The sequence below is a fragment of the Cydia fagiglandana genome, chromosome 25, assembly GCF_963556715.1.
Source record: "Cydia fagiglandana chromosome 25, ilCydFagi1.1, whole genome shotgun sequence".
Lineage (NCBI taxonomy): Eukaryota > Metazoa > Arthropoda > Insecta > Lepidoptera > Tortricidae > Cydia > Cydia fagiglandana.
In genome coordinates, this window is record NC_085956.1 from 5,109,621 (window position 1) to 5,137,119 (window position 27,499).

At 39.2% G+C, this 27,499-nt stretch overlaps 6 protein-coding genes and 1 long non-coding RNA gene across 7 annotated transcripts in view; 2 read left to right on the forward strand and 5 right to left on the reverse strand.

The window, feature by feature from the left end:
* Positions 1-27,499, reverse strand: part of LOC134677097 (dihydrofolate reductase) — a 262,050-nt gene that overhangs the window by 172,637 nt on the left and 61,914 nt on the right. The gene's annotated exons all lie outside the window — the stretch shown is intronic.
* Positions 2,001-5,326, forward strand: LOC134677188 (acyl-CoA Delta(11) desaturase-like). Its single transcript, XM_063535632.1, has 3 exons — positions 2,001-2,207; positions 3,257-3,593; positions 4,826-5,326. The coding sequence occupies exons 1-3, from the start codon at positions 2,009-2,011 to the stop codon at positions 5,307-5,309; spliced, it is 1,020 nt and encodes a 339-aa protein (XP_063391702.1). The 5' UTR covers positions 2,001-2,008; the 3' UTR covers positions 5,310-5,326.
* LOC134676826 (chorion class B protein M3A5-like) lies at positions 6,028-7,957 on the reverse strand. Its single transcript, XM_063535207.1, has 2 exons — positions 7,760-7,957; positions 6,028-6,141 (listed from the first exon to the last, which is right to left on the reverse strand). Exons 1-2 carry the CDS (start codon positions 7,955-7,957, stop codon positions 6,028-6,030), a joined length of 312 nt encoding a protein of 103 aa, XP_063391277.1.
* Positions 8,011-8,707, reverse strand: LOC134676827 (chorion class CB protein PC404-like). Its single transcript, XM_063535208.1, has 2 exons — positions 8,641-8,707; positions 8,011-8,370 (listed from the first exon to the last, which is right to left on the reverse strand). The coding sequence occupies exons 1-2, from the start codon at positions 8,683-8,685 to the stop codon at positions 8,011-8,013; spliced, it is 405 nt and encodes a 134-aa protein (XP_063391278.1). The 5' UTR covers positions 8,686-8,707.
* LOC134676900 (uncharacterized) lies at positions 11,201-11,573 on the forward strand. Its single transcript, XR_010099963.1, has 2 exons — positions 11,201-11,441; positions 11,539-11,573. It is a non-coding gene; the product is annotated as an uncharacterized LOC134676900 (long non-coding RNA).
* Positions 16,975-17,982, reverse strand: LOC134676828 (uncharacterized). Its single transcript, XM_063535209.1, has 2 exons — positions 17,935-17,982; positions 16,975-17,357 (listed from the first exon to the last, which is right to left on the reverse strand). Exons 1-2 carry the CDS (start codon positions 17,980-17,982, stop codon positions 17,058-17,060), a joined length of 348 nt encoding a protein of 115 aa, XP_063391279.1. The 3' UTR covers positions 16,975-17,057.
* LOC134676830 (uncharacterized) lies at positions 22,313-23,856 on the reverse strand. Its single transcript, XM_063535210.1, has 2 exons — positions 23,809-23,856; positions 22,313-22,588 (listed from the first exon to the last, which is right to left on the reverse strand). The coding sequence occupies exons 1-2, from the start codon at positions 23,854-23,856 to the stop codon at positions 22,313-22,315; spliced, it is 324 nt and encodes a 107-aa protein (XP_063391280.1).

Consider the following 27,499-nt stretch of genomic DNA (forward strand, 5'->3'; position numbering starts at 1 on the left):
AACATCTTGTTGTATCTTTAGGTATTTAAATAAAAGTAAACAAACAATTTGTACATTGTCGGGTAGTTGTAACATTTATTGGTTAACCAACCAAATACAAAACCACCTGGATCTGTCACGGAACGAACTGACTTCAACGTACATTATTTGATCATGGAATGTTTTCATCTACCCTCAACTGGCTTAAGGAGCCATTTGAGGGTAGATTTTGTTTACTTTTATTAAAATACCTAAAGGTACAGAGTAAGTTTGGGGCTTACCTTTGTGCATACTACTGTATTTTTTAGTTATTCTCAATAAATTTATTCTTATTCTTACATATTTTAGACGTCGTTGTTTTTTTTAAATCTTTATTTAGGAAAAAAAAGGCATTCATCACTGAACGATAATGCCGACCTCATAATAATTACATACGATGATTTTAGTGTACGTTCGAATTGACCTGTTACTGTTAATAAATCAATACATTTTTAATTTTTAGTTAGTGAGCCAGATGTTGAAAGAGCTACTTGCATTATTTTGGTAGTTTCGGAACGAAATCTGCACACTTTTATGAGCGAAGCGAAGGTATAGAACCTACATTTTTAACTAAAAATAAAGGCATATACTTATTTTGATTTAAATAATCATACAATATAAGATTACCTTGAGCGTTTAATTCTTTAACAGAATCTACATGCCTACTCATCTAATTCAATTAATTTTTTTTTCGGTGAAGCTTTAAGAATGTGAGAATAAACGCTAAAATATTTTAAATTATTGTTAAAATTTAACAGATTAATAGTGAATTAAGATTAACCAATAAATACAACTGTCAGATCAGATTCCACTAGTCTGTAACTGTGTACTACCCTAGAATAATTTTGTACGTAGTCGCCTTAAGAATTATCTACATTAACTGATCACGCAGACAATGATGACAATGGAATTACTGCCTGAAATGCATTTATCCTGTAAATTTGCTCACTGTCAATTACAAATTAAATAGTGTATTGCGACATAAAGGTAGCCACTGACGAGCCTTCCAACAGTCCAAATAGCGAGGCTGCAATCCAAAATCGGTCCGTGAATGTCAAAAACGTACAATGCTTAATATTATGATGCTGTCCATTTGGATGAATCCATTGTAACTGCATCCATTTGGAAGGCTCGTCAGTGGCCTGCTTAATAAGGTATTGAGTAGGCACCGGTTGGGTACCGAAAATAATAGAAAATGATTGAGTCCATCTAAAGATTCGGCCACACCGTTGCTCAAAAAACGGTGACGGTGCGGAATCGCAGTGACGTGCCGTATAGGTACCGCTTGGAGGGCTTGCGATAAAATCGTGACACTTACGGCGACTCCGCGCCGTTAGCGTGCTTTAAGCAACGGTGTGGTCAAATCTTAGATAATTTAAACTAACTTAAGTCGTATCCAGACTAGTCAATTTTACGCCAATCTGATTAAATTTCCCGATCGAATCAGGAGGTGCGGACGCAAACGCCAATTTGGCTCGCCGAATTCACCCGCCGAAAATAACCGCTACTACCGATAAAATGAGGTGCGGACGCAAGAATACCAATTTGTGAGGCCAGTATTTTCGTTCTGGGGCATTTTTTCAATTTAGAGGGCTCTAATATCACCATAAATCTAAAATTAGAGATTGACGCCAATTTCATTACTGATCTAATCGACCGATTTGATCAGTCCTGTCTGGATACCGCTTTACTATAACCAGCCATTCTCAAAGTGTGTTCCGCGGAACCCTAGGGTTCCGCAAAGCCTCTGTTGGGGTTCCGCGAAAATATATTTGTAATAATAAGAAAAAAACCAGCTCTTCTAAAGATATATCTGGTCCACAGTGATGAACGAAAATGTTTAATTTGGGGTTCCGTCAAATATTTCGCTTGCCGAAAGGGTTCCGTCACCAAAAAAGTTTGAGAACCGCTGCTATAAACGATTGCCATTTGCCTATGCCTCCTGAACTTAACCTTAAATAACAGAAACTTTATTTTTACAGCTTCCAAAATGCCTCCCAATGCCCGCGACGAGGCCGAGGGACGTGTGAAGGACGAGGCCTGCGAACGCCTAATCGCTCCTCAGGCCTCACCGATAAAATACGAGGCCTCCTACATTAATATAGCCATGTTCACATATTTCCATACGGCCGGCGCTTATGGAATATATCTGGCGATCACAGAAGCGAAATGGGCGACTATATTATTAGGTGTGTACAATACAATACAATACAAATTCTCTTTATTGCACAACCTGAATAAAACATTTTTACAGAGCGACATACATATTACATGAAGACAGAGGTAACAAAAGGCGGTCTTATCGCTAAAGAGCGCACACTGGGCAAATATTAGACTCTTCCAGACAACCTTAGGTAGTGGAGAAATGATAATATTAATGAAATCTTACGCCGCCGCCAGTATTCCTGGTCCAATGCCTTGAGGCCTATTTTAGATTTAAGCTTTCGTTTGGTAATACCATTGTATGTATTAACTTGTTTGAAAATTAAAAAAAACCTTACCTTACTGTGTACCTATGTACTAACAAAGTAGAATTTTAAAATGTCATCAATTCAACCTCCTAAGGCCCCACAGCCCTACAAGAAACCAATCTCATATTTGCCTAGTGTGTCCGAAGGTTGCGAATTCTAATCATGCGGCTTCGATTTAAAAAAAAACAACGGGTTGCACTCCGGGAGTGCCGGCAGAAGTGAAAACAGGTACAGGTGACAGGTACGGGCTGAAAAACAGCGCTGTGCAGTCGCCAGACTCGCGGCATAAGCTGAGTCCCGAGCCTATTGTCGCACTTGTCGCACTTAGGAAAACTCAACGACATCGTAACTCAAAATATTAATAACAGGGCCATATACTGCAAAATGTCTGCAGCACTATGTATATTTGAGGTTAACGCCATCTAGCGTTGTATCGTCGCATTACTTGAAACCCCTAAGCGCATCACTGTGAGAGTAATCACACAAGCTTGAGGGAAACACACTAGATGGCATTTAAATCAAACAACAATGATATTGTCCGTCACACATAACATATTAAGTTACGCAAGCGCCCTGCGCCGCCTACATGAAACAGCAAGCTCAGGCATACATTTTCGCTGTGCGGTAGAAAGAGAGGAGAGACGCCTTACGCGTTACGCCTTACGCTGTCTCGAGTTTATCATTTTTTCCCCACCTCAAAAAGTGCACAGCGCCGCTAAAGAAGTTTTCACTTCAAAAATGTTAAAACAAAATCTGCATTTCCCCAGCTATCATACTCCACGAGGCAGCCATAGTGGGTACTACAGCGGGCTCGCACCGCCTCTGGGCCCACAGGACCTACAAGGCCAAACTCCCCCTACAAATCCTCCTCATGCTACTCCAATCCTTCGCCTGCCAATACTCCGCCTTCCACTGGGCCAGGGACCATAGACTCCATCATAAGTTCTCTGACACGGACGGAGATCCACATAACGCGACTAGGGGATTCTTCTTTTCGCATATTGGCTGGTTGCTGGTTAAAAAGCATCCGGAGGCGAAGAAGAGGATTAGAAGAATTGATGTGTCGGATCTTATGGAGAATAAGGTGTTGATGTTTCAGAAAAAGTAAGTGTTTTAGTATAAACCTGGGGTTAACTGGTTAAACCGTTAACCCAGTGTCGAATTGTACTGGTAACCACGGTATTCCAGGGTGAACCTGTTAAACCGTTAACTCAGTGTCAAATTGTGCTGGTAACCATGGTAACTCCAGATTTAACCGGTTTACCCCGGGTTAGTGGGATGGTGCAAGTAGCGCTTAGATGTTTAGACGTCAAGTAACGCTTAAAATCGTCGTTTCGTACCCTACAAACGCTTAATGAGTATCAATGTAGACCTCAATTTTATCTTTTCGAGTTAGGGGACCGTGCGCGTTGGCCTAAATCTAAAACTTTAATTAGCCATTAGATAGGTACTTTACGGTAATAAGCAAATAAATTATGCCTCCTAAATATTCAATAACTCATTTTTTACAGGGGTCGGACAAAAAGTGCGGATGACGTAAAAATGACGTAATCTTGCACACAGGATGATGTTTGAGTTTGTATTTAAACTTCCGTGTCACGTACCTCCAAAAACGGAAAATTGCCATAATATTCGAGTAAAGATGACATTTAGAGCGTTTTCTTATACATTAGTAAATATAAATTTTAGCTAAATATAATCGTGAAGATACAATAGCTAAACAATAACGAAGTCAATTTATTGTTCATCTGATTGACAATGTGTCAGTCAAAAACGTACTTACTCATTTCAAGTGGCGATATCGTTTAATAAAGAGGTTGATAAATGATAGGTGATAATTGTTTATGAAAATCAAAAATACTATTTGAAATCATCCTATAAGTGGTTTGACGTCATCCGCACTTTTTGTACGACCCCTTCATCATTTATTATACCTTTATTGAGTGTTATCAAATGAATTTAAAACTAAAATTAACTACAGTTAAAATAACTAAAGCTAAAAAAAATCAAATGCCTACTGTAAGAAAAAAAAGAAAAAGCTGCCTGCGCGATGGTCACGTGTGGCCTCCCTTAGGGGTTTGCTGAGCACCTTGTGAAGCCCCCGAGCCCCCCTACCCCACGGACCGAGTTCATACTCGCTCTCATTCACGTTGGCGGGTATGGGGTCTACATCAGTAACTTAAACTTGATATTGACACTTCATGCTAATTTACAGAGGGCTCCTATATTTGTTTGCTTTCGCCCATAAGTTTGGTTTTTCTATTTAAATAAGACGTATAGCGACGTTAGGAGTTCTTGGCTTCAAAATTGATCACATGATTTACCCTTTTTTTCAGATATTCAACCCCATTCATCGGCACAATCTGCTTCATCTTACCAACCCTCTTCCCCATGTACTTCTGGAACGAGACCTTCGCCTCAGCATGGCACCTGACCATCCTCCGAGTGATAATATCCCTCCACGTCACATTCCTGGTCAACAGCGCAGCCCACGCCTTTGGTAACAAACCTTATGACAGAAACATCACACCATCGCAGAGCATCTCGATATCTCTAGCAACTTTAGGAGAAGGATATCACAATTTTCATCACGTTTTCCCTTGGGACTACAGAGCAGCAGAACTGGGTAATAATGCTGTTAATTTTACGACACTTTTCATAGATTTTTTCGCCTGGCTTGGGTGGGCGTATGACTTGAAAACTGTTGGAAATGATGTCATAGCGAAGAGGGTGGAGAGGACTGGAGATGGAACTAATCTTTGGGGGTGGGGAGATAAGGATATGTCTAAGGAACATGAGGAGATTGCTAAAGTGTTGTAGTGAAGACTAAGGGCCCATTTAGATGATACGAGAACTCGTATGCGAGTTTCATTACATTGCGGTTTTTGATCGGTCGGTTGATTTGGACGTAACCAACAGTCCGCAATGTAACTAAAATCGCATGCGAGTTCGCGCGCCGTCTAAATCTGCCCTTAGGCTGTCGGACCCAGTTGGTAAAAACAAGACTAGATTTAAAATTTCTAGACACAAGTATTTAACCTACTGACAGTTGGTCCTAAGTAGAGATGCCCCGAATTTGGCCGAATACCGAATATTCAGCCCCTCTCTCGGCCGAAGCGCCGAATATTCGGCACGGCATGCAATTATTTTGAAAACGGTGCGCCAACTAACCGCAACATCTGGTAACATAATTATATATTTTATTGAACAGAATTAATGAATGTAGTTAGAGTTAATCAAATCAGACCCATGATAAAAATAAAAATAAATGTAACAACAAATGCTCAAAGAAGGGTCTTGGTATTTAACAACTTTCCAAGAATACATTTTGTTGAATATTTTAATGTTAGTATTCATAACATTGTACATATGTTTACTTGTCTAAGTTGTATAAATGTATAATAAATAAAAATACTTAATCCTAAAGATAACGTTTTATTTTATTACTACTTCAATATATCAGCCTTCTATGTATTATACCCCACCCCCAATAATTAAATGCTTCCTATGCTATACAGTAAAGCCTCATAAGTAGGTACTAAGCGTTGGGCCCGCAAGGGTCGCCGTCTCCTGCGTTATGGCGACGCCGTTTCCGCACCATGTGACGGCAGCTTGGCTGGTCGAAGGCAGCCTGCCCTGCATTTGTACCGCACTAAGAAATGGCATATGATGTCATAAAACCGGAATGGGCCCGCACGGATCCCCGTCTCCTGCGTTATGGCGACGCCGTTCCCGCACCATGTGACGGCAGCTTGACTGGTCGAAGGCAGCCTGCCCTGCATTTGTACCGCACTAAGAAATGGCATATGATGTCATAAAACCGGAATGGGCCCGCACGGATCCCCGTCTTCTGCGTTATTACGACGCCGATTCGTCACCTATAGGTGATGGCAGCTTGGCTGCTCGAAGGCAGCCTGCCCTGCATTTGTACCGCACTAAGAAATGGCATATGATGTCATAAAACCGGAATGGGCCCGCACGGATCCCCGTCTTCTGCGTTATTGCGACGCCGATTCCTCACCTATAGGTGACGGCAGCTTGGCTGCTCGAAGGCAGCCTGCCCTGCATTGGTACCGCACTAAGAATGGCATATTATGGCATAAAACCGGGAACGGATAGCTTACCTTTCAAACAGTCAGTCATAAATATGTACATTTTAATAAAGTTAGGTTACAAATTGTATATAATATATATAGGTATAGACATTCGAGTATATCAGAAATGCAGAAAAACATGTTTTGTATTATTTCTAATGTTTTAATATCACTTAACTTTGTACAATACACTTAAATCTAACGTGTATTAATAAATAGAATTAATAATAGTAGCACATTTTTTTGTGGCAATTTGTGGCCAAACAATGTTTTTGTATTTAATAGCTCCTCTACACGATGGGCCAACGCCGGCCACTCCAAGGGACGCATTTATGCGTTAGAGGAAGCAAGTGATATTGCTATCTCATTCTATCGCATGGCTGCGTGGCCTTGGAGTGGCCGGCGTTGGCCCATCGTGTAGAGGAGCCATAATATGTACAGTCGTCATCAGATATGTATATCGTAGCGGGCGATGTACTCAAATATATCGGAGCAGCATAACTTTTCAATAAATTCGTTACACTAGGTATGGTCAATAACATCAAAACATGTAACTTGACATAAATATATATAAGAGTAGCGACTTTTCAATAAATTCGGAACATAACGAGGTAAAAATATCAGACAGCACAGAACGTCAAAGGTATCTACGCATTCAGGATGATCATAAAGGTACACTGATACCTACGAATATCGAGACGACTGGATTATACCAAAAATGCAGTATTTTACACTATGTTTGTTTTGTATGTGTCATTATTTAACCTTCTCGACGCCAATGACATCGCCAAAGACGGATTAATCGGTCACAGACCACAGAGCAATATAGACCTACGTGTATATGCATAAGGTCCAATTTAAGTTTTGACACTTCAGTGACATGGCGTCTGAGTGACAGCTTTTGTGTTTGGCACGGCGTCGAAAAGATTAACGAAAAATAGACATGAAAAAATTGATTTTCTGATAAATAACCTAGTTGGCCACATTGTGCTTGTTGTTGTGACTTTATTTGTGGGTGCGAGTAGTATCTTAACCTCTAGCCGCCCAGAGACCTATAAAAAGATCTCCTGTTCCATTCTAATTTGAACTTTATGTTGTAAAATCAAAATTTCATTTCGCTTGGCAAGGTTTGACGTATGGGTGGCTAGAGGTTAAAATTATAACCTAGCATCTGACTAGAGCAAGATCAGCCGTGGTCAACCCGCCCGCAAACTTCGCGTTGGGTCCGCACGGGTTACCCGTCTCCTGCGTTATCGCCACGCCGTCTCCGCACCCATAGTCCACTGTAGCTTGTCCGATCGACGGCAGCGCCCCCTGCATCTGAACCGCACTTAGGAACGGCATAGAACCGGAGACAGCCAGCTGACCTTGCATGCCAAGGTCGGAAAGTAAGGAAAATAAGGTTGCGAGTATCTTAGAATTATAAACTAGCATCTGACTAGAGCAAGATCAGCCGTGGTCAACCCGCGCGCAAACTTGGCGTTGGGCCCGCACGGGTTACCCGTCTCCTGCGTTATCGCGACGCCGTCTCCGCACCCATAGTCCACTGTAGCTTGTCCCGTCGACGGCAGCGAGCCCTGCATCCGGACCGCACTTAGGAACGGCATGGAACCGGAGACGGCGAGCTGACCTTGCATGCCAAGGTCGGAGAGTAAGGAAACTCCTGAGGGTGCGATGGGGCAAGTGCAGGTTATGGATATGGGGCAGCCTTCGGTGTTGACGAGGGTTTTGGTGAAGGCTACGATGGGAGGTTCGGGGGGGTAGTCGTAGTACTGGGCGGTGATTTTCTGAAAATTAGTGAATGGATTATTAGGTATTGTTAAATCGGCTTTTTTATTTTTGCCCTAGTTAGAGGTCGTCTAGAAAGTATGTGATCATATTTTGGCCTATTTTTGAACGCTATTTTCAAAATTCGTACCGACCAAACTATTTCAGATAGTAAACAAAGAAAAAAATTAAAAACATGCGTTAACATACGAGTATGTAAAAAATTAAAAACGTGCATTAACATACGAGTAGGTAATAGGTATGTTATTTAATTATGGTTAGGTACTTACTTGAACAAAAAGCGCAAAGGCACAGATAACTGTTCTGATATACATTATAATTATAATTTAAAATAACCTATTAAAGTATTAACTACAACTAATATGATTAAATGTATCAGTGGTTGATTTATACCGCTTCTTGCCAAATAGATAAAACGTTTTAGGTGAAATGCAATCAAGTGTTAACATAGATTTTATCGATAACTATGATTTTTTACAATCGTTATCGATTTATGCATCGATTAGGTTGTAACATAGGTTTATCATAACATATGTAACCTAATATAGGTAGGTAATTAAAGTTTTTTTAACCATAGGTACATTAAGTAGGTAAGCAGCTTATTTTATTAAATGTGTGGCACTAATTTTTATATTACTTACAAGTACCTACGTTTCTTTTATTTTTTGCCATCTTTATACAACTGGACCTTTTTGCCACTTTTGTGTTATTTCTAGTCAGGATCGCAAGCCCTTTTCATCCTAATAGGAGAAAAAAGTGTCCTAAAATTTCCATTTTTCAGACTTTCCTTTTTGTTACCGCCATACAAAGTATATGAAAAATGGTAACACAATAGGAAAAAACTCTGGGACATTTTTTTATCCCATTAGAATCGAAAGAGCTCGTGATTCTGAGTAGAAATAACACAAAAGTGGCAAAAAAGGTCACAATATATAGAAATGGCAAAAAATAAAAGAAACGCTCACAAATGCTTACCCCCTTATTCATAACTAAATATAATTTCTTTAAAAAAAAGGGAACCGCCTTCAAAAAACCAACCCACTGAAACGACAACGCACGACGAGAAGTCGGTTTACCAAAACAAAGTGTGCCTATGTTGCACCAAACCTGAGTTCCACTAGGTACAGCCAGGGTTCAGCATCCGCTCTATCCAGGGTACTGTTCTCCCAAGTGCTCATCAAGATGTGACGGATGACCAAAATAGCGTGGGCCTATGTTGCACCAAACCTGAGTTCCACTAGGTGCAGCCAGGGTTCAGCATCAGCTCTATCCAGGGAACTGCTCTCCCAAGTGCCCATCAAGATGTGACGGATGACCAAAATAGCGTGGGCCTATGTTGCACCAAACCTGAGTTCCACTAGGTGCAGCCAGGGTTCAGCATCAGCTCTATCCAGGGAACTGCTCTCCCAAGTGCCCATCAAGATGTGACGGATGACCAAAATAGCGTGGGCCTATGTTGCACCAAACCTAAGTTCCACTAGGTACAGCCAGGGTTCAGCATCAGCTCAGATCTATGTATACCTTATTACCTTCTCCAGAATGTAACAAACACTTTTCTGAAAACCGCATCAAAATCCGTTTCGCCAAACGCGAGATAATCGCGAAAAAATATACATACATACATACATACGGGTCAAACTCAGAACCTCCTTTTTTTAAAGGCGGTTAATAAACGTATACACGTTGCGTTACGTGTGCATGTATGTTCGCGATAAACTCGAAAACTCCTGAACGGATTTTCATGCGGTTTTCACCTATCTATAGAGTGATTCTTGAGGAAGGTTTAGGTGTAGGTATTATTTTGTATACTTATCACGTGCGAAGCCGGGCGGGTCGCTAGTGTAAAATATGGGCCAATGGTTTCAATTCTGTTCGAATAAAATAAATAGGCTTTCAATTTCACATTAAATTACCTTCTTATGTTACTGCTCGATTCGAACGTTAAGAAACGTCAATTAATAGATTTAGAAACGATATGGATTAGATAGGTCAAGTCAGTATCAACTGTGACATTTCTGCAAACAAACTCGTCACTTTTGACACTGACGCATCTAAACCATATCGTTCCTAAACATATTAATTTTTTTTTCATATCAGTTGAAATTTATTTCACTATCTGATACATTTTACATATTATGCCTGTTGTTTACCTCTGCCTGTATTTCTGTTTTCTTTTGTATTGTCTTCTTTTATTGAGGTGTGCAATAAAGAGTATTTGTATTGTATTGTATGTATGTATAAAACTTAAGAAACTTCTGAGCCATGCCGGGTCCAAAGGTCCCCATCGCACTAGCAGCGTTACCCCGCTGTATGGCGATGGAGACCTGTTGGACAAGCCATGACTCAGAACGGGGGTCATTCCCCTTTTCTCTGAGGCGCTTTCCAAGTTCCCTGAAAAGCTCTCGTGCCTCCCGTCCCCAGGGCCCAGCTGTCTCGACAGCGACGGGCACGAAGTCGTACGTGGCTCCCAAGGCAGAGTATTTCTGTCGCTTATTTATGGCGGCTTTTATCTATTAATTGATATATGTAAAAGTTCGAATCGGGCAGTTAGATGTCGGGTGTCTGCCCTCTGGCAGAGGGCAGACGGTCGTTATTTACGTTACAATCTAAAATTAGAAATATTTTAGCTGTCGGCTGGTAAGTAGATAAATAAAGTATATCGCTGATTTTTAGGGTTCCGTAGCCAAATGGCAAAAAACGGAACCCTTATGGACTCGTCATGTCTGTCCGTCTGTCTGTCTGTCTGTCCGTGTATGTCACAGCCACTTTTTTCCGAAACTATAAGAACTATACTGTTAAATTGACAAAATGTTAAATTGATTGGTAAGTAGATGTATTCTGTGAACCGCATTAAGATTTTTTCACAAAAATAGAAAAAAAAAACGATATATTTTGGGGGTCCCCCATATTTAGAACTGAAGCTCAAAAACTTTTTTTTCATCACACCCATTCGTGTGGGGTATCTATGGATAGGTCTTCAAAAATGATATTGAGGTTAATAATATCATTTTTTTCTAAACTGAATAGTTTGCGCGAGAGACACTTCCAAAGTGGTAAAATGTGTGTGTGTGTCCCTGTAACTTCTAAAATAAGAGAATGATAAAACTAAAAAAAATATATGATGTACATTACCATGCAAACTTTCACCGAAAATTGGTTTGAACGAGATCTAGCAAGTAGTTTTTTTTTAATACGTCATAAATCGTAAACCGCAATATTATTCAATATGTTACTTGCTGTTACGGAACCCTTCATGGGCGAGTCCGACTCGCACTTGGCCGCTTTTTAGGGTTCCGTACCCAAAGAGTAAAACGGGACCCTATTACTAAGACTTCGCTGTCCGTCCGTCCGTCCGTCCGTCTGTCACCAGGCTGTATCTCACGAACCGTGATAGCTAGACAGTTGAAATTTTCACAGATGATGTATTTCTGTTGCCGCTATAACAACAAATACTATAAAAACAGAATAAAATAAAGATTTAAATGGGGCTCCCATACAACGAACGTGGTTTTTGACCAAAGCAACGTCGGGAGTGGTCAGTACTTGGATGGGTGACCGTTTTTTTTTTTTGCTTTTTTTTTTATTATGAATGGGCTTACTCATGGCCACAGACTAGCCGAGGCGTAGACGTGGCCTACGATGTAGCCACGATGATGTGATTATTGATGTATGATGTGGTTTTTTTTGCTTTATGGTGCGGAACCCTTCGTGCGCGAGTCCGACTCGCACTTGGCCGCTTTTTTTTTATAAACTACTAGCGATCTACGTGTTGAACGCCTCAGCTCGGACCCGGCCCGGTCTAGCATGAGTACTTAAAGGATGATCACGTTAGTCCGCGCCGTGTCCGGGCCGGAGCTTCCAGCGCTTACTTTTCTATGACATGACAAGCGATCACGTGATGCTTTCGCTATAGTTCGTTTTTTAGCATTAGAAAGAACTTGCAAGAAGGTAAGCGATCTTGACATGTCTTTTCATTGGAAAACGCTTTTTAAAAATCAAAAACTATTACTTATGAAAGCAGAAAAATATAAATGACCGTATTAGATTCATAATTGTTACATATTTGTCGTAACTTATTTTTAAAATGTGTTTTTCAATTAAAAGACACATCTAGATTGTTTACCTTATTGCTAATGCTAATAAAAACGAACTATAGCGTGAGTCACCCTTAAGTCTGTTACATATTCGGACCTACGTGATCTACAAAGACAGTGTCATTGCCATTTTCCTTATCGATCTAAATACCGGACTGATAACCCAATATAATCAATGCAATATCACGTCCGACAAACATTATGACATAGATATATTGCTGATATGTAAAACAAGTGCATTATGACATTTTGATACACAAGAATGCCGATATTGAATAATTTGACGGATTAGACTCACTTGTTTTAAGTACTTTTAAGTCACTCGCCGCCTGTTAGTGTTTGAGATAGGAGACTAAGTGCCAGTTGCACCAACCACATTTGACAGACTGATCATCGTCAGCCGGCGCGCCCCGCGCCTTTACTATGAAACTTTCCATACATAAAAATTTAGCGAACTCTTTAACGTTCGTAACAGTTTGGTGCAACCGACCCTAAGGGTCGGTTGCACCAAACTGTTCATATCGTTAAAGAGTTCGCAAAATTTTTATGTATGGAAAGTTTTATAGTAAAGCGCCGGGGCGCGCCGGCTGACGTTGATCAGTCTGTCAAATGTGGTTGGTGCAACTGGCCCCTAAGCTCTCCGAAACATGTCGCGCGAGTGACGTAAAACAAGTGACTGCAAGATTCGAACTTAATAGATCTAGAAACGATATGGATTAGATGTGTCAGTGTCAAAAGTGACATTTTTGTTTGAAAAACGTCACATTTGACACTGACATATCTAATCCATATCGTTTCTAGATCTATTAACTGACATATCTTAAAGTTCGTATCGGGCCGTCAGTCTAAACCGTAAAATTATTCAATATTAGTATGTCTCACAACAGTTTAAATTCGATTAAGAATGCCAATTTTAGGGCTCGGCTATTGAGTTCACATCACACCGACCCGCCGCGCCGGTTTGATATTTTAGTTAAAAGAAATACTTAACTTACTAGTTAGCCTTTGATGTAGGTAAATATTAATAGGTATATACTTAATATTACTCACGCATCGGCCTCCACAGTCACCAAACCCGTTGTCTAAACAGCAATGCATAATTAAAGGATGACTCACGTTAGACCGGGCCGTGTCCGGGCCGGAGCATACTTTTCTATGATACTACAGGTGATCACGTGATGCTTTCCATAGAAAACGAACGGACACGGCCCGGTCTAACGTAAGTCATCCTTAAATCGTCTGCAATAGACGGAAACGCCTGTGATAAATGATGATGATGATGATGCCTAAGTTTTTTTTTTAATAATAAATAAAACAATGTAATTATGTAATTAAAACGGATGTCCCGATTTTGACAAAATATATGTAAGAAAAATCGCTAGAAATCCTGTTCTCTGCGTGCGGGACGAACGGAAAAATATGATAATAATATTTTCACTTCTCATGCTCAAAAAGTGCACCTTTATGTCGTGCGTAGACGACATAAAATCGCATTTTATGCTCTAGAGCATAAAAGTAAAATTTTCTTCTAAGACTAAGGTAATCGGTCTCAACAGCCAAACAGTTAAAACATATTGCACAATTTTACTGAGCAATAAAATTGTGTTGATGATAAAACTTGTTATATTACCTATTTCATTTATGCTACAATTTATTAGAAATTTGTGTTTACTGTCATTAAATAAAATAATGTAAATCACATAAAATAGGAGTCGATTATCATTCAAAAATGCTCCGAAATGTTTGACTTGGCAGAAAACCAAGCGCCTGAAACTCTGATCACATGTTGAAAATTAAAAAAAAAAGTTAGTTGGCGGGAATTAGGATTGTTCATTTTTTTTAGACCCCCATTTTTATTTTATTTTCTGAAAATATAGGTTAATTTAAGATACCAATTTGAATGATTTAGTAATTCGTGGCTCGGTTGAATATTTATAATTTATTGAAAATATGAGATACGACTTCTCGTAAATGACATGTCGTCGGCTGATTAGGATAATGCACAAGCAACAACAAGCATTAAAAAAATATTTGTCATTGTCAATTGATTGTAATGTCACCTGTCGACAATGTCAGTGTCACGTGTTTCTATAAATAACAATCGTCTGGAATGGAAAACTCGTTTATTTTGAATCATTAATTTCAAAATACTTACGCTATAAATTTGAGAAAGATGATTCCAGAAATCTGCCTAAGTTATAATATAACTTAGTTTTATTGGAGTATGTATCCATATAGTATCCAACTCCAACCATAACTTGGCTGAAATCAAGGGAGCAAAGATACAAATGTAAGTTACCTACATCATATATATTTTAACTGATTCGATTTGTAAGAAGATTGGATTCATAAAATAGTTACAAGCGTCAGGCGTAAAGGTAGCTTAGCCCAGTGGGTACTTTATACCGGCTTGTCACCATAGTTTGGATATTGTACTACTTATACTACTATATTAGGAACATGCCAATTTTGCTAATTATATCCTATTATTTCAGGTCATCGTTATTCCTATTTAGATACAGCTGTGGGATATGTAATGTACAAATGAGGTTGATTTTGTTAAGGCACTTGGGCCCAGAACAAAGTTGAGCATTTTGTATTGAAACGAACGTCATATTAATTATTAATCGTCGTAATAGTTTACGACCGTAAATAATGCCTGGGAACAGAGTACATAACAAACCATACACTTCTCTTCTGGATGGTCAACAAGAAGCCATCATTGTCAGACGCTCGCGCAGAACTTGATAAACATACTTACTAAAAGTTACTATTTTTTTACATATATGCATATAGTTCCTAAATTAATACAAAAGTAGGTAAACAAAAACATGTTTTATTATTCACAACTCTTTATTAACTTAAGTGTTGTCCACCATGATATCAGCAGCTTGAACTGCAACATGTACCTGGAAATTAGAAATTATATCTTTTTAAAGCAGTTTCAGGCTGAATTTTGAGTATGGCTATCTATTCTTGTATAGGTATATTCTTTCTTTCTAGTAGGCACCATCTCTGTTTAACGGTTTGCCTTTAGATACTCTGGCTACATTACCACAGAAAAAAAATAGATACCACGACCCTACCAATAAAGTGAGCTTTTAAATAATTGTAGTAAAATAATATTAATTTTATACTTACATCGACGTGATCCTACAGCAATACCGCCCACAATCTCTCTGCTTTGCCTTAAGGTTGACTGGTAGAGAATGCTTTTGGCATTAAGTCCGCCTTTTGTACGATAAGTTTTTCTTTTGTGCAATAAAGTTTAAATAAATAAATAAATACTGTGTGTAACACTTGAAGTAGGTAGGTATTCCAAGTTTAATTCACGGCACCATCTTACACGTCGTAGGTCTTCGTGGATTCGAACTATTATTTTTGTGAATCATTCCCACACGTAGGAACAAGGTTTTTGATATATTATTAAGCAATGAAATCTACTCTTTATGTATTAATTATAAATCAAATCGTAACAAACAAGCGCAGCGGTTTAACTGAAAATTTTTATTATGACAATCGATGACAATGATAACTTTGACACTTACGTGAGTGACGGATTTATTTACTATGGTTCGATAACTTTTATTATGCGATGACTTTACATTCAGCCCAGGAGAAGGTCAAACTAAGGTCATAAGGATATTTGTTGAAATATCTTCAATCCTCAATTATTATATCGCAGCAAATGTCGGAAATTGTTTAGAAACCTTATATCTCGAAATGGTTTTCGAAATAGAACATTTAAAAAAAAATGAACAATCCTAATTGGTTATGTATTATGTTCTTTCGCTTTACGACAATTTCGTGGTGTAAATTGCCGTGAAAGATATAATTTTATTTTCCTCGCAATCGAAATGAAAAGCAGAATGTACAACAAGGGCATAAATGTCCATTTTTGCCAGAGGCAATTTTTTGGTCTGAGCGAAGCGAAGGGTCACTTTATGCCCTTGTTATACAATCTACTACTATTGCAACGGCTTCCTAGGCTAGTGCAAATAGTCTGTATCTTTAGGTACTTAAATAAAATTAAACAAAATCTACCCTCAAATGGCTGCTTAAGCCAGTTGAGGGTAGATGAAAACATTACACGATCAAATAATGTAGGTTAAAGTCAGTTGTTCAGTGACTGATCCAGGCGGTATTGTATTTGGTTGGTTAACCAATAAATGTTATAACTACCCGAAAACAAATTGTTTGTTTACTTTTATTTAAATACCTAAAGATACAGACTATAGGGGGTAGTGTTCCTGCCTACGAAGCTGGAGGGGCAAAATCCTTGTAAAGGCATTTATGTGTGTTTTCATCATCTAAAAATCAATAGAACAGTGTGTAATGAGGGTAGAGTTACCTGAGGTCCTACCGCGAACCACGTTCGACGTATTGCCTCTCGTTTGCACTTGTAAATTCGTACGTAAGTGTGACAGGAAGGTAACACTTCGAACGTGGTTTGCGGTAGGCCCTCAGATCACATTTCTTTGGTAACCCCTCAATAATATTTTTCTCTCACACATTTTCACAACGTTTTATTATCAAGGCTTATAAATAACAACAGAAATAAATTACAATACAAAACGAATCATTTATTAAATTTATGAGCAACCGCACGCATGGTTGACGTAACCCGTTCCTGCCGAAGGAACCGCTCCGTCAACGGCAACCACCCCGTAAACAGGGAAGCAACCGGTTACCCTGATGGTTCCTCCAATAGGCAAGTCACCGGTGACAGAGACATCGCCGCATTGGAGAGAGGGAACGACTTCGGTGACCACTTGGCTGCAAGGTTCGATTATTACGTTGTTGGTGAGGCATTGCTGGTTGCCGGCGACTTGTAGGTTGCCGGGTAGGACGAGGTTGTTGCCCAGCTGCAGCACCGGGCCGGCGAGGGCTTGCTGGAAAATAGAATTTGGTAAATTTGACGGCAACCAACAGTAGTATCTACTGCAACCCATCCGTTCTGTTATAGCACAGTAGGATAAGATAAGTAAATTAGGTATAAATTAGGTATTAGGTAGGTACTGTGATCTATCATAGGTACGTCATCGGTTGACAATAATATGACTACTAAAAGGTTGACGTTGTGAAAAGCGTTTTATTAAAATATATGGGAAAATAAAATGGGTTAAGGTTTTCTTCTGGTACCTATACCTAGTTATAATCAAATAAAAATAACGGGTATAAAATTAATTAATTTTATATTAATTAAATATTTTATTAGAAATGAGACTTAATTGGGACAAAAAATACAAACTAAACAATTAAATATCAAAACTGTGGTATTAAAAAACAATCTATGTATTAGGTAAGCAATTTAAAATTGTTTTACGCTTAATTGAATTAATCCAATTTGTACAACGGAATAAAAATTTAATGTTTATTTTTTCACTTAATTGTTGTAAAATGGCTAATTAGCTATGCAAAATTTAATGGATAGTCCTTTAGTATAAAATTTAAAGTTGTCCTACTTACATTCAATAAAAATGCTTGGAAGCACAGAAACAACGTCAACCGACACATTTTTGAGAAGGATTGACGAATAATATTGAAACATTAACTTTTATACAATTCATGTGTTATCACTGTTTTAGTTCTCTGTGAAATTACTTACGTAATTTTGAGCAAACGTTGGAAATAATTATCAATTTAGGTTATGAAACGGAATATATACCAATTAAAATTGTAGGTAGTACATATTATATTGGTTGCACATTAGAATCTGGATTCGAGTTCGCGGCTTGATCTGTGTAAGATGTCCCCTGATTACCTAGGTCAGCGGTCGGCAACCTTTTAGCAGCCAAGGGCCACATAGCAGTTAACAAAGTGGACGCGGGCCGCATTTTGTTAATAAGTATTTATAACTTTATCAGACATTGTCGTTTGTCAATATTTTGTAAGCCATCAGGGAGGCTCGCGGGCCGCATGTGAGAGGTTCGCGGGCCGCTGGTTGCCAACCGCTGACCTAGGTTAAACCTTTGCATTACATATTTCCTAATAACTCTAATAGCGTCAAGAAAGAGCGTTTTATAATTATTAGGTCAATAGGCCACGCACGTGACCATTAAATAGGTCTTCTAGAACACGTGTCGAGTGATGTTTCGTTGCATAAGTGAACTAGGCCACCAAATGAAGGAAAAACAGGGGAAATAATTCGTGTATAAGCGAATTTTGGCATAGTTGTAGGTCAAGGTGCCTTACACAACATACTGAAAGTACTGGTGGATGGGGGGTGTGCTAACGGGTGGAGGGGGGTTTAAAGGTCCCTTTTTTTAGGTTTTCGTAAATAACTCGTAAACGGTGGCTCATAGCAAAAAAATGTTCTTATACATAAGTAATCTATATAAAATTGCCTACAAGAAAGATTCCGTACACTTTTTTGCTAGGATCAATATTCAAGAAGATATCAACACGGGAACGTTAATTAAAATCAATTTTGTGGTCTGTTTTTTTATATTTTCGTATATATGTAACTCGTAAAGAGTGGCCAATAGCAAAAAATGTTCCGAAACGTAAATAATCTACACAAAATTTCCCACAAAAAAAATATAAAACACATTTCGCAAAGATCAATATTTAAAAAGTTACTAAAGAAGGAATGTTATTTATAATCAGTTCTAAGGTTCATTTATTTTTAGTTGTTCGTAAATAACTCGTAAACGGTAGCCCATAGCAGGAAATGCAGTCGACTGTAACACTATTACAGAGCAAATGTCAAAATCAATGTTGCTGCGCGATTTTCGTCATTTGCGACAGTAATGCGGTTGGCAGTAATGTTCCGGTGGAATACTGAAGCAGTAATGCTGGCGTAGTCTGAATCCAAACGGTACCTTAAGGCTGATATGAAAGATGTAGTAGTAGAAATTTTCGCTGTCTTCGGGTAAGTATCGGTAGCTCAGTTGGCTTGGCAGAACAATGGGTTGGTTCCAGAGTGTATATAATCTATTTTGTATGAAATTTTATGTAGATTATTTATGTCCATGAATATTTTTTTCTTATGGGCCACCGTTTACGAGTGGGAGCATAAAATTGATTATAACTAACTTACCGGCTTTAATATCTTTTTTACTATTGATCCTAGCGAAAAAGTGTACAGAATCTTTCTTGTAGGCAATTTTATGTAGATTACTTATGTATAAGAACATTTTTTGGTATGAGCCACCGTTTACGAGTTATTTACGAAAAACTAAAAAAAGGGACCTTTAAACCCCCCTCCACCCGTTAGCACACCCCCCATCCACCAGTACTTTCAGTATGTTGTGTAAGGCACCTTGACCTACAACTATGCCAAAATTCGCTCATACACGAATTATTTCCCCTGTGTGGCTGTTTTTGGTCTTCATTTGGTGGCCTAAACTGACTATCATTGACATACCGTAAAATGGGGTGAGTTGACTGAAATTTGACTTTCAAACCTCGATAAAATTTTATTTTTACATGTGAAAACTGAATGGTGTTTTTAATAAGTGGTTCGGACGTTTGTATTTTAGTTTGTATTTTATTTTGGGTAGTTCCATTTCATAACTTTGACGATAAAGAGGAAAACCCACCTCACCCCGTAGTGCCTCGTATTTGGGGTGAGGGGGTTTTTCATACAAAGGTGATTTTGGAAGATTGTTGGATCGATTTTTTTTTATTATGCGTATTACTATAGTCCCATTTTAAATTGGAATACATTATTTTTGTAGCAGTAGCCTTAAAAACCCTTCTCACCCCCCTCTCAAACCTTCTCTCCCCATTCATAACCCACCTCTCCCCGCGAAACCTACTCACCCCGTTTTACGGTACATATAATCTCTAAGGACGGGCTTTAAGAGCCAACAGGAGTGGTCATTTCTCCATACAAACGTACTCGACTGTTTCCTCCGTGGGTTTTGATGCTAGAGCAATGATTTTTTTAATACAGTTGCTCAAAAAGTGCTACTTTACGTAGCTGTTTAGCGTGCGGAAAGTTGGTTATCTCGAACTAGTGCTTTTTACTTTTCCAATTTTTTTAAATTTATACTTGTTCCAATTCACGACTACTTATTGATGAGTGTTAATATTGGTTTCCTTTAAACGTCGTAATCAGCATAAAAACCTACCGTTAATGTAAGAATACGAAAAATATTACATATTTCATATTTAATTACTTACCTCTTCATCATTATAACACGTTTATTTTTTAATATTCAATATTGAAAATTCCGTTCTTAATAAGTTGACTGAATGGAACGGAATAGCTGTCAAACGCCCATAGATATAATATACTTAAAGACGACGTCTAACCGAGCTGTCACTGTTACCACTTTTGTTTAGTGTACGATTAACAATGTTTTTCTTATTTTTTCGCAACTGTATTAAAAAACGTCGTTCGATACACGTGCGGAAATGTCATTCTTCACTCGTCCCGAGTCTTGCCACTCGCCTGCGGCTCGTGGCAAGATATCTCGGTACTCGTGAAGTAATGACATACCTTCCGCACTAGCATCGAAATATACTATTTCAACACCGATTAATATTTTCAATGTCTGTGTCGGACCGTTTTGCTTTTTTTGATATTTTTGTTTTTTAAGGCACTAGAGCCCTTCAACAATGGCCAAAATGGCCTCGTTGACTATGGCGCAATGAGAGGCGTAGTATTCAAAACTGATATCAATTAGCCAAAAAAGCAAAACGGTCCGACACAGATAATTTCATAATTATTTAGATTTCCAAATTTGGTTACGATTGGTTAAGTTTTGGAGGAGGAAACAGTCGAGTACGAAACCTCGATTTTTGAGAATTTTACGCAGGATTTTTGCCTTGTCCTTATCGCACTAGTTTTAGGAGCCGCTTCCGTTAGCGAGACGGGTATATTTACCTAAAATATTTAAAACTCAGCTCCTGTTTCGTCTTAAGGGCACTTAAAATGGTACTAGTTCAGCGGTGTCACTCTCAAATTCAAGCCCAAGTAAAAACGAGACCCTATTACTAAGACTCCACTGTCCGTCTGTCTGTCACCAGGCTGTATCTCATGAACCGTGATATATTGCTGATGCCACTATAACAACAAATACTAAAAAGTACAGAATCCTCGGTGGGCGAGTCCGACTCGCACTTGTCCGGTGTTTTATGGTGATATTTTTTTACAAAAGGCGAATAAAAAGAGGATTGTAAATTTGTACAAAAAGTGAATGAAATTAAACATGTTTTATGTTAAACATTGTATATTTTATATACAGAATAGGTATAATTTTGAAAGTATACAATACTGAATAAATAACAACAAAAATACATACACATATATGTACATACATAAATAAATATTATATATAAATATATAGAAGATAAATACTATCAAAGTCAAGAGAGAAAATTTAATGGAATATGTACCTCTCAAAACCCAAGTAAAGACAGAACAGCCTATTGCACATAAAATGAGAGAAAAAGAAAAAAATACATAATATACGTACATAAATAAATAACATTATAATATATATCACTGCAATAAATAATTAGAATCGTCTTCATTCGACGGAAAGACGTCCTGTATAAATATAATACATATAATACATATATATATACAGATGATGTAGGGCATAATTATTTACCTTCGTATTTTCACGGAAACTTACGATGCTATTTCAGTCCGTCACGGTACAAAAAGTAGGTACTGAGGTTGACTGAAGTAGCATAACAAATACGAATGTTTCCGAGAAAATACGATGGAAAACAATCGAAGGGATGTTTACAAAACAACATAACTGCTTAGAGCGGTTGACACTTTTTTAAGAACATTGTTAATCGTTTCAGGTGTCAACCAGTGTAGTCAGTTATGTTGTTTTCGAAAACATCCCTTCAATTATGCACTACACCTGTAATTCACTGACATTTAAAAGATGATAGGTCCGTAACCGCATCCGCACCCCAACGGGCAACCGCAGGGCAGGATGGGAGCAACCAGATTGGGGCACGCTAGCTTGTCGTTCAACAGCTTGGCAATCGGTAGCATCTGTAGCACGTTACACAGTTTGTCCGCCACGCTCTCAGATTGCACGATGGTGGTGGTGGAAAAAAGAGGGGCGGGGAGTAGAGGGGCGCTCACGTAGGGGGAGAGGATGGGAGAGGGCACTAGGAGGGGGGCGCTGATGCATGCTGCTGAAGTACCCTGGAAATAAGTTTGGATAATGAGCCCATTTCTAGGTTGCCTGGGCCCCTAGGCCGGGGCCTTGTGGGCCTAGGCAGAAATCCGGCCCTGTTATTACGCCTTATACGGTTTTCTGCTAGAGTTAGACAAAGAAAAGTCTGCAGCTCTTTAGATAGACCACGCAATGCAAGTGTTATTTATAGGTACGTCATCATTTCATAGAAGTGTGACGTTTACGCTTGCACTGCGTGGGCTATTAAAAGCGCTGCATACTAAATATTCTTGGTCTAATTCTAGGCAGAAAGTAGATCAATAGTAAACATCTTCCTACTCATGGTTCTGCTGCTACTCATATGTTACTAGGTTACCGTTTGAGGGCGTTTGGGCAACCACAGTCTACTAGCGTCTCCCGAGAGTCGGCGTCTAGCGAACTCTATGGCTGACGACGCAGCGTTGGCGCAACTTCGCAGTGACGCCATTTACCATAGCGCTGTCTAGACGCCGACGCTCAAAAGACGCTAGTGTAAGGGCCCCCCCACATCTAGCGTCTTTCGAGCGTCGGCGTCTGGTCAGCGCTATGGAAAATGACGTCGCTGCGCAGTTGCGTCGACGTTGCGTCGAGCAGCGGCCATAGAGTTGTAGACGCCGACGCTCGAAAGACGCTAAAGGTGGGATGGCCCTTTGGGTGATTGAGTAACTCACAGCACAGCGTTTAAAATTAGTCAGGGGCCAAGATACATGAGTTGAACTGCTTATGTTTCGAAATTAAAATGTTTGCGTTATTAAAATGATAATACAGTCTTTAGTTGCTTAAGAACGGATAATTATACTTAATGACTACCTATGTCAATGTCATTAGCGCACTATTGTAATTCTAAAGATAGTTTAATTGTGACGTTATCTATGAAAAGGGACCTTATTGTCGATGGCGCTTACGCCATTATTAACGATGCTCCGATATAAATACAACGCCGCGCGACGCTGTGCGGCGTATGCGCCATCGACAATAAGGTCCCTTTTCATAGATAATGCCCCAATTTACTCCTAAGCGCCACTTTCACTATTCGACTTACCCGGGGTTAAGCGGTTAAACCGTAAACCCTGTGTCAAATTGTACAGGTAACCATGGTAACTCTAGGTTTAACCGGTTAACCCCGGGCTAGTGGGATGGTGCAAGTAGCACTAAAACCCCCGGTACCCGGCTTAAAAAATCCTAATTGAAAATATAGAAATCAAATTACCTTAGCGAGCACAGCAACCACGGCAACCAGTATCACGTAGGTATTCATCTTCCAAAAGATTTGAATGTACCAACTCTAGAAACCTCCTAGTATTTATATTATATATGTCACAATATGGTACTTATCAGTGCATGTGTCTATCTGCCTAAAACGCAGGTGTTTTAGGTATTAGGAAATCGTTTAGTTCAGTGGGTAACAGATAATTTGAAACTAGGTCAGACTAAAGCTATATATGAGCGTTTTCCAAAAAAAGTGTACATTTCATTCATGTCTTCAAAATATTGACTTCTTGGGCTCATTTTACTCAGAATCATTTGTATATTCACGCCTCATACATGAAAAAATGTGTCCAAAGATTTCCTTTCCAGATCGTCACATTCTTGTTTGAAATTTTTTTTATTTGTATGAACGTGACGCACGGAAAAAAAAATTCATACAAAATTTTGGGAAAAGTAAAATGAGCCCAAGAAGTCAATATTTTGAAGACATGAATGAAATGTACACTTTTTTTGGAAAACGATCATAGTCATCTTGGCCACTTGCACCATCCCACTAACCCGGATCATAGACAAAGGGACTCGTAATAATTTATTCTCTTTGTCTGCGGTTAACCGGGGAAACCTGGAGTTACCATGGTTACCAGTACAATTTTACACTGGTTTAACTGGTTAACACGGAGTTAGTGGAATGGTGCAAGTGGGCCTTAGTGTTCCCATTTTGGTAAAACAGCGATCTGTTTGCTATCCTGACCACATAGCAAAACTATTTTTTTTACAAATTTCGGGGGGCACCCCCCTTTAACCCAAAATTTTGCATCAAAAATTCGATTGGCTCCCCTTCGTAAATCAATCTGTGAGTCAAAAGGAGCAACTCTGCAAAAGGAAATTCCATCATCATCATTTGCTGTATAATTAAGTGAACACCAGGGACTATTAGACTGTGTGCGTAGGAAGTAGGAACGCGTTTGTTTCATACATTTGATCGCCAGTGCACAAAACAGATAGGTACAGAAATCAATCTACATACAAAGTGCGCTCGATCAACGCACACATAGACACTGCTCACGGACACGATATCTCGGACCGGTTGGGACCACTGCGAGCGCGAGTGCCATCCGCTTGAGACACGCGTATGTGAACTTTTTTGTGCAAAATTGGAGAAACAAAAAAAGTTATTATAACTGTTCAGTAGATGGTTGTTTAAATTCAACATTAAACGGTGAATTATCGTTTTTTAAACTACCAGTTTAACAACGACATTAAAATAAAAATATTTTAGTCATTATTAATTTATATTTCCATTCTTTCCGTTCCATCCTCAACAATAAATCAAACAACTAGATACGAGAGCAAAGAATATAATACTCACTAGGAGAAGAACGGTAACTCCATACAAAATAATTTGGCCAAGTCCGAGATAGCTCGAGGCATTTAGTGTTCCGTACGGCTACCATCAGTTTGGCATTGACATAAACGATATCGTGAACGTAATTTACTTCCTATAGGTATATCTCTTTCGCACTAATATGTCAGTACGAGCGAGATGCATAGAAAGTAAATTACGTTCACGCCCACGGTAGCGTTTATGTCAATGCCAAACTGATGGTAGCCGTACCGCTCGCATCGTTACATTTTACAGAGGTTGTTTGCCTGTTTTTAGGGTACCGTATTCAACTACACACACAGAACAATAGTACAAAGTGTCTAAGTGCGAAGGCCGAAGGCCGAGCTTTAGCAAAATGTCATCGCTTTAGCACAGAGCAATAGTACAAGTGTCTAAATGTGAAGGCCAAAGGCCGACCTCCGCGTAGCCCGAAGGCCCGAAGCGTCCAGGATGTCAGTGCTTTAACACAGAACAATAGTACAAGTGTCTAAATGCGAAAGCCGAAGGCCGAGCTCCGCGTAGGGCCGAAGGCCCGAAGCGTCCAGGATGTTAGTACTTAAACACAGAACAATAGTATAAGTATCTAAATGCGAAGGCCGAAGGCCGAGCTCCGCGTAGGGCCGAAGGCCCGAAGCGTCCAGGCTGTCAGTTCTGTGTTTAACCACTGACATCTTGCAGGCGTCGGGCCTTCGGCCCTACGCGGAGCTCGGCCTCCGGCCTTCGCATTTAGACACTTGTTTTAATTACCTGTGTTTAGAACTGACCTCCTGGATGCTTCGGACTTTCGGCCCAATGCGACTTCAGCCTTTGGATTTTGCGACTTAGACACTTGTACTTAAAAATACTTGGAAAAGTTACGGGAGGCGCGCGTCTGTCGGACGCTTCGGATCTTCGAATCGCTCCTTCGGCCTTTGCATTTAGTTAGATTCTTGTACTATTGCTTTGTGTTTGAATACCGAAGTCGAGCATCTCGCGAATGCTTGATGTATTATAATAATTTAGAGTAAGGCCAAGCGCGCACCACGATTTTTTGTCCTGCGATAATTTTGTCGCAGAAATGCAACGTATGTGTTTATATGTTAGTGCGCGCATATGCGACAAAAAAATCGCAGCGATTTTTAAATTGTGATTTGTCACATTTTTCCGCAATTGTTCGCGACGCGATTGTCGCAAAGTGAATTGCAGCATGCGGAGTTGTATGGCCCCGCGCGCACTATGATAATAAAATCGCACCCCGGCCGGACCTCAGTCGGCATTTCGCTCTCCAAACCCCAACATCTCGGCACCTGCACCTCCAATGGAGTCTCAAAATGAGACGCTAGATGTTGACCATTTAATTATGGAAATAGACGGGGATCACCAGTCATACAGCAATCGCATATTAAAGACACGTTTCATGACAAGCGACTGGTCGACTTTTTCATTTTCATCGCAGTGCGCGCAGTGAATTTTCTGCGATATATTACAGCGCGATTCTAAAATCGTGTCGCAAAAATTTATATCGTGGTGCGCGCTTGGCCTATAATACCTTAAAATGTAACATAACTCCTTCAATTTGAATTTAGAACTCATTATTATTTTTTATTTGATTTTGTTTCTAGTTCTATGCCATATATATAGACTTTAATATTATTTAGAACTGCTAAAAAACAAGATCGGCTTACTTTAAATATTTCGTCAATTTTACCTTTGTTTCTAAAAAACTGTGATATTTAACTGTCATATAGGTACTATTTATTAATGTCTTCCAAAATTATTTTCTCGTAACAGGACTGAGGGGCTACCGCGTAAACCGAAATTCGCAATTTGCGGGGATCTTTCTCTTTTACTCCAATGAAGGCGTAATTAGAGTGACAGAGAAAAATGCTCGCAATTTGCGAACTTCTATTTTCGCGGTTATAGCCCTGAATCTTGTTGCTCACCGATCCGTTCAAAAATATACATAAGTGAATATAATTAATAGATATTATAATTATACAATTAATACAGAAATGTAATGGTACTTAATGAAAAGGAATATTGTGTATATTGTTTCGACGAATCAGATACTCTCAATAAAATCTATACATGAGGCCAAAGCTGTTCATAAATATTAAATGACTTTATTATCTCTATACGCCTTACTAACTCTATGTGTCCTATTGTGGAAAAAAAAACACAACGACAGTCAAGAACGGAATTCTTAATTTGAATTTTTCAGATTTTTGAGATGCTAGTCCATTGCTTGGAAAGCCCGTTCGAAATTGAAACTTATTTGCAATAGAATAAGGTCGTATTTTGTAGATCTCTCTCATACTTATAGTAGGCT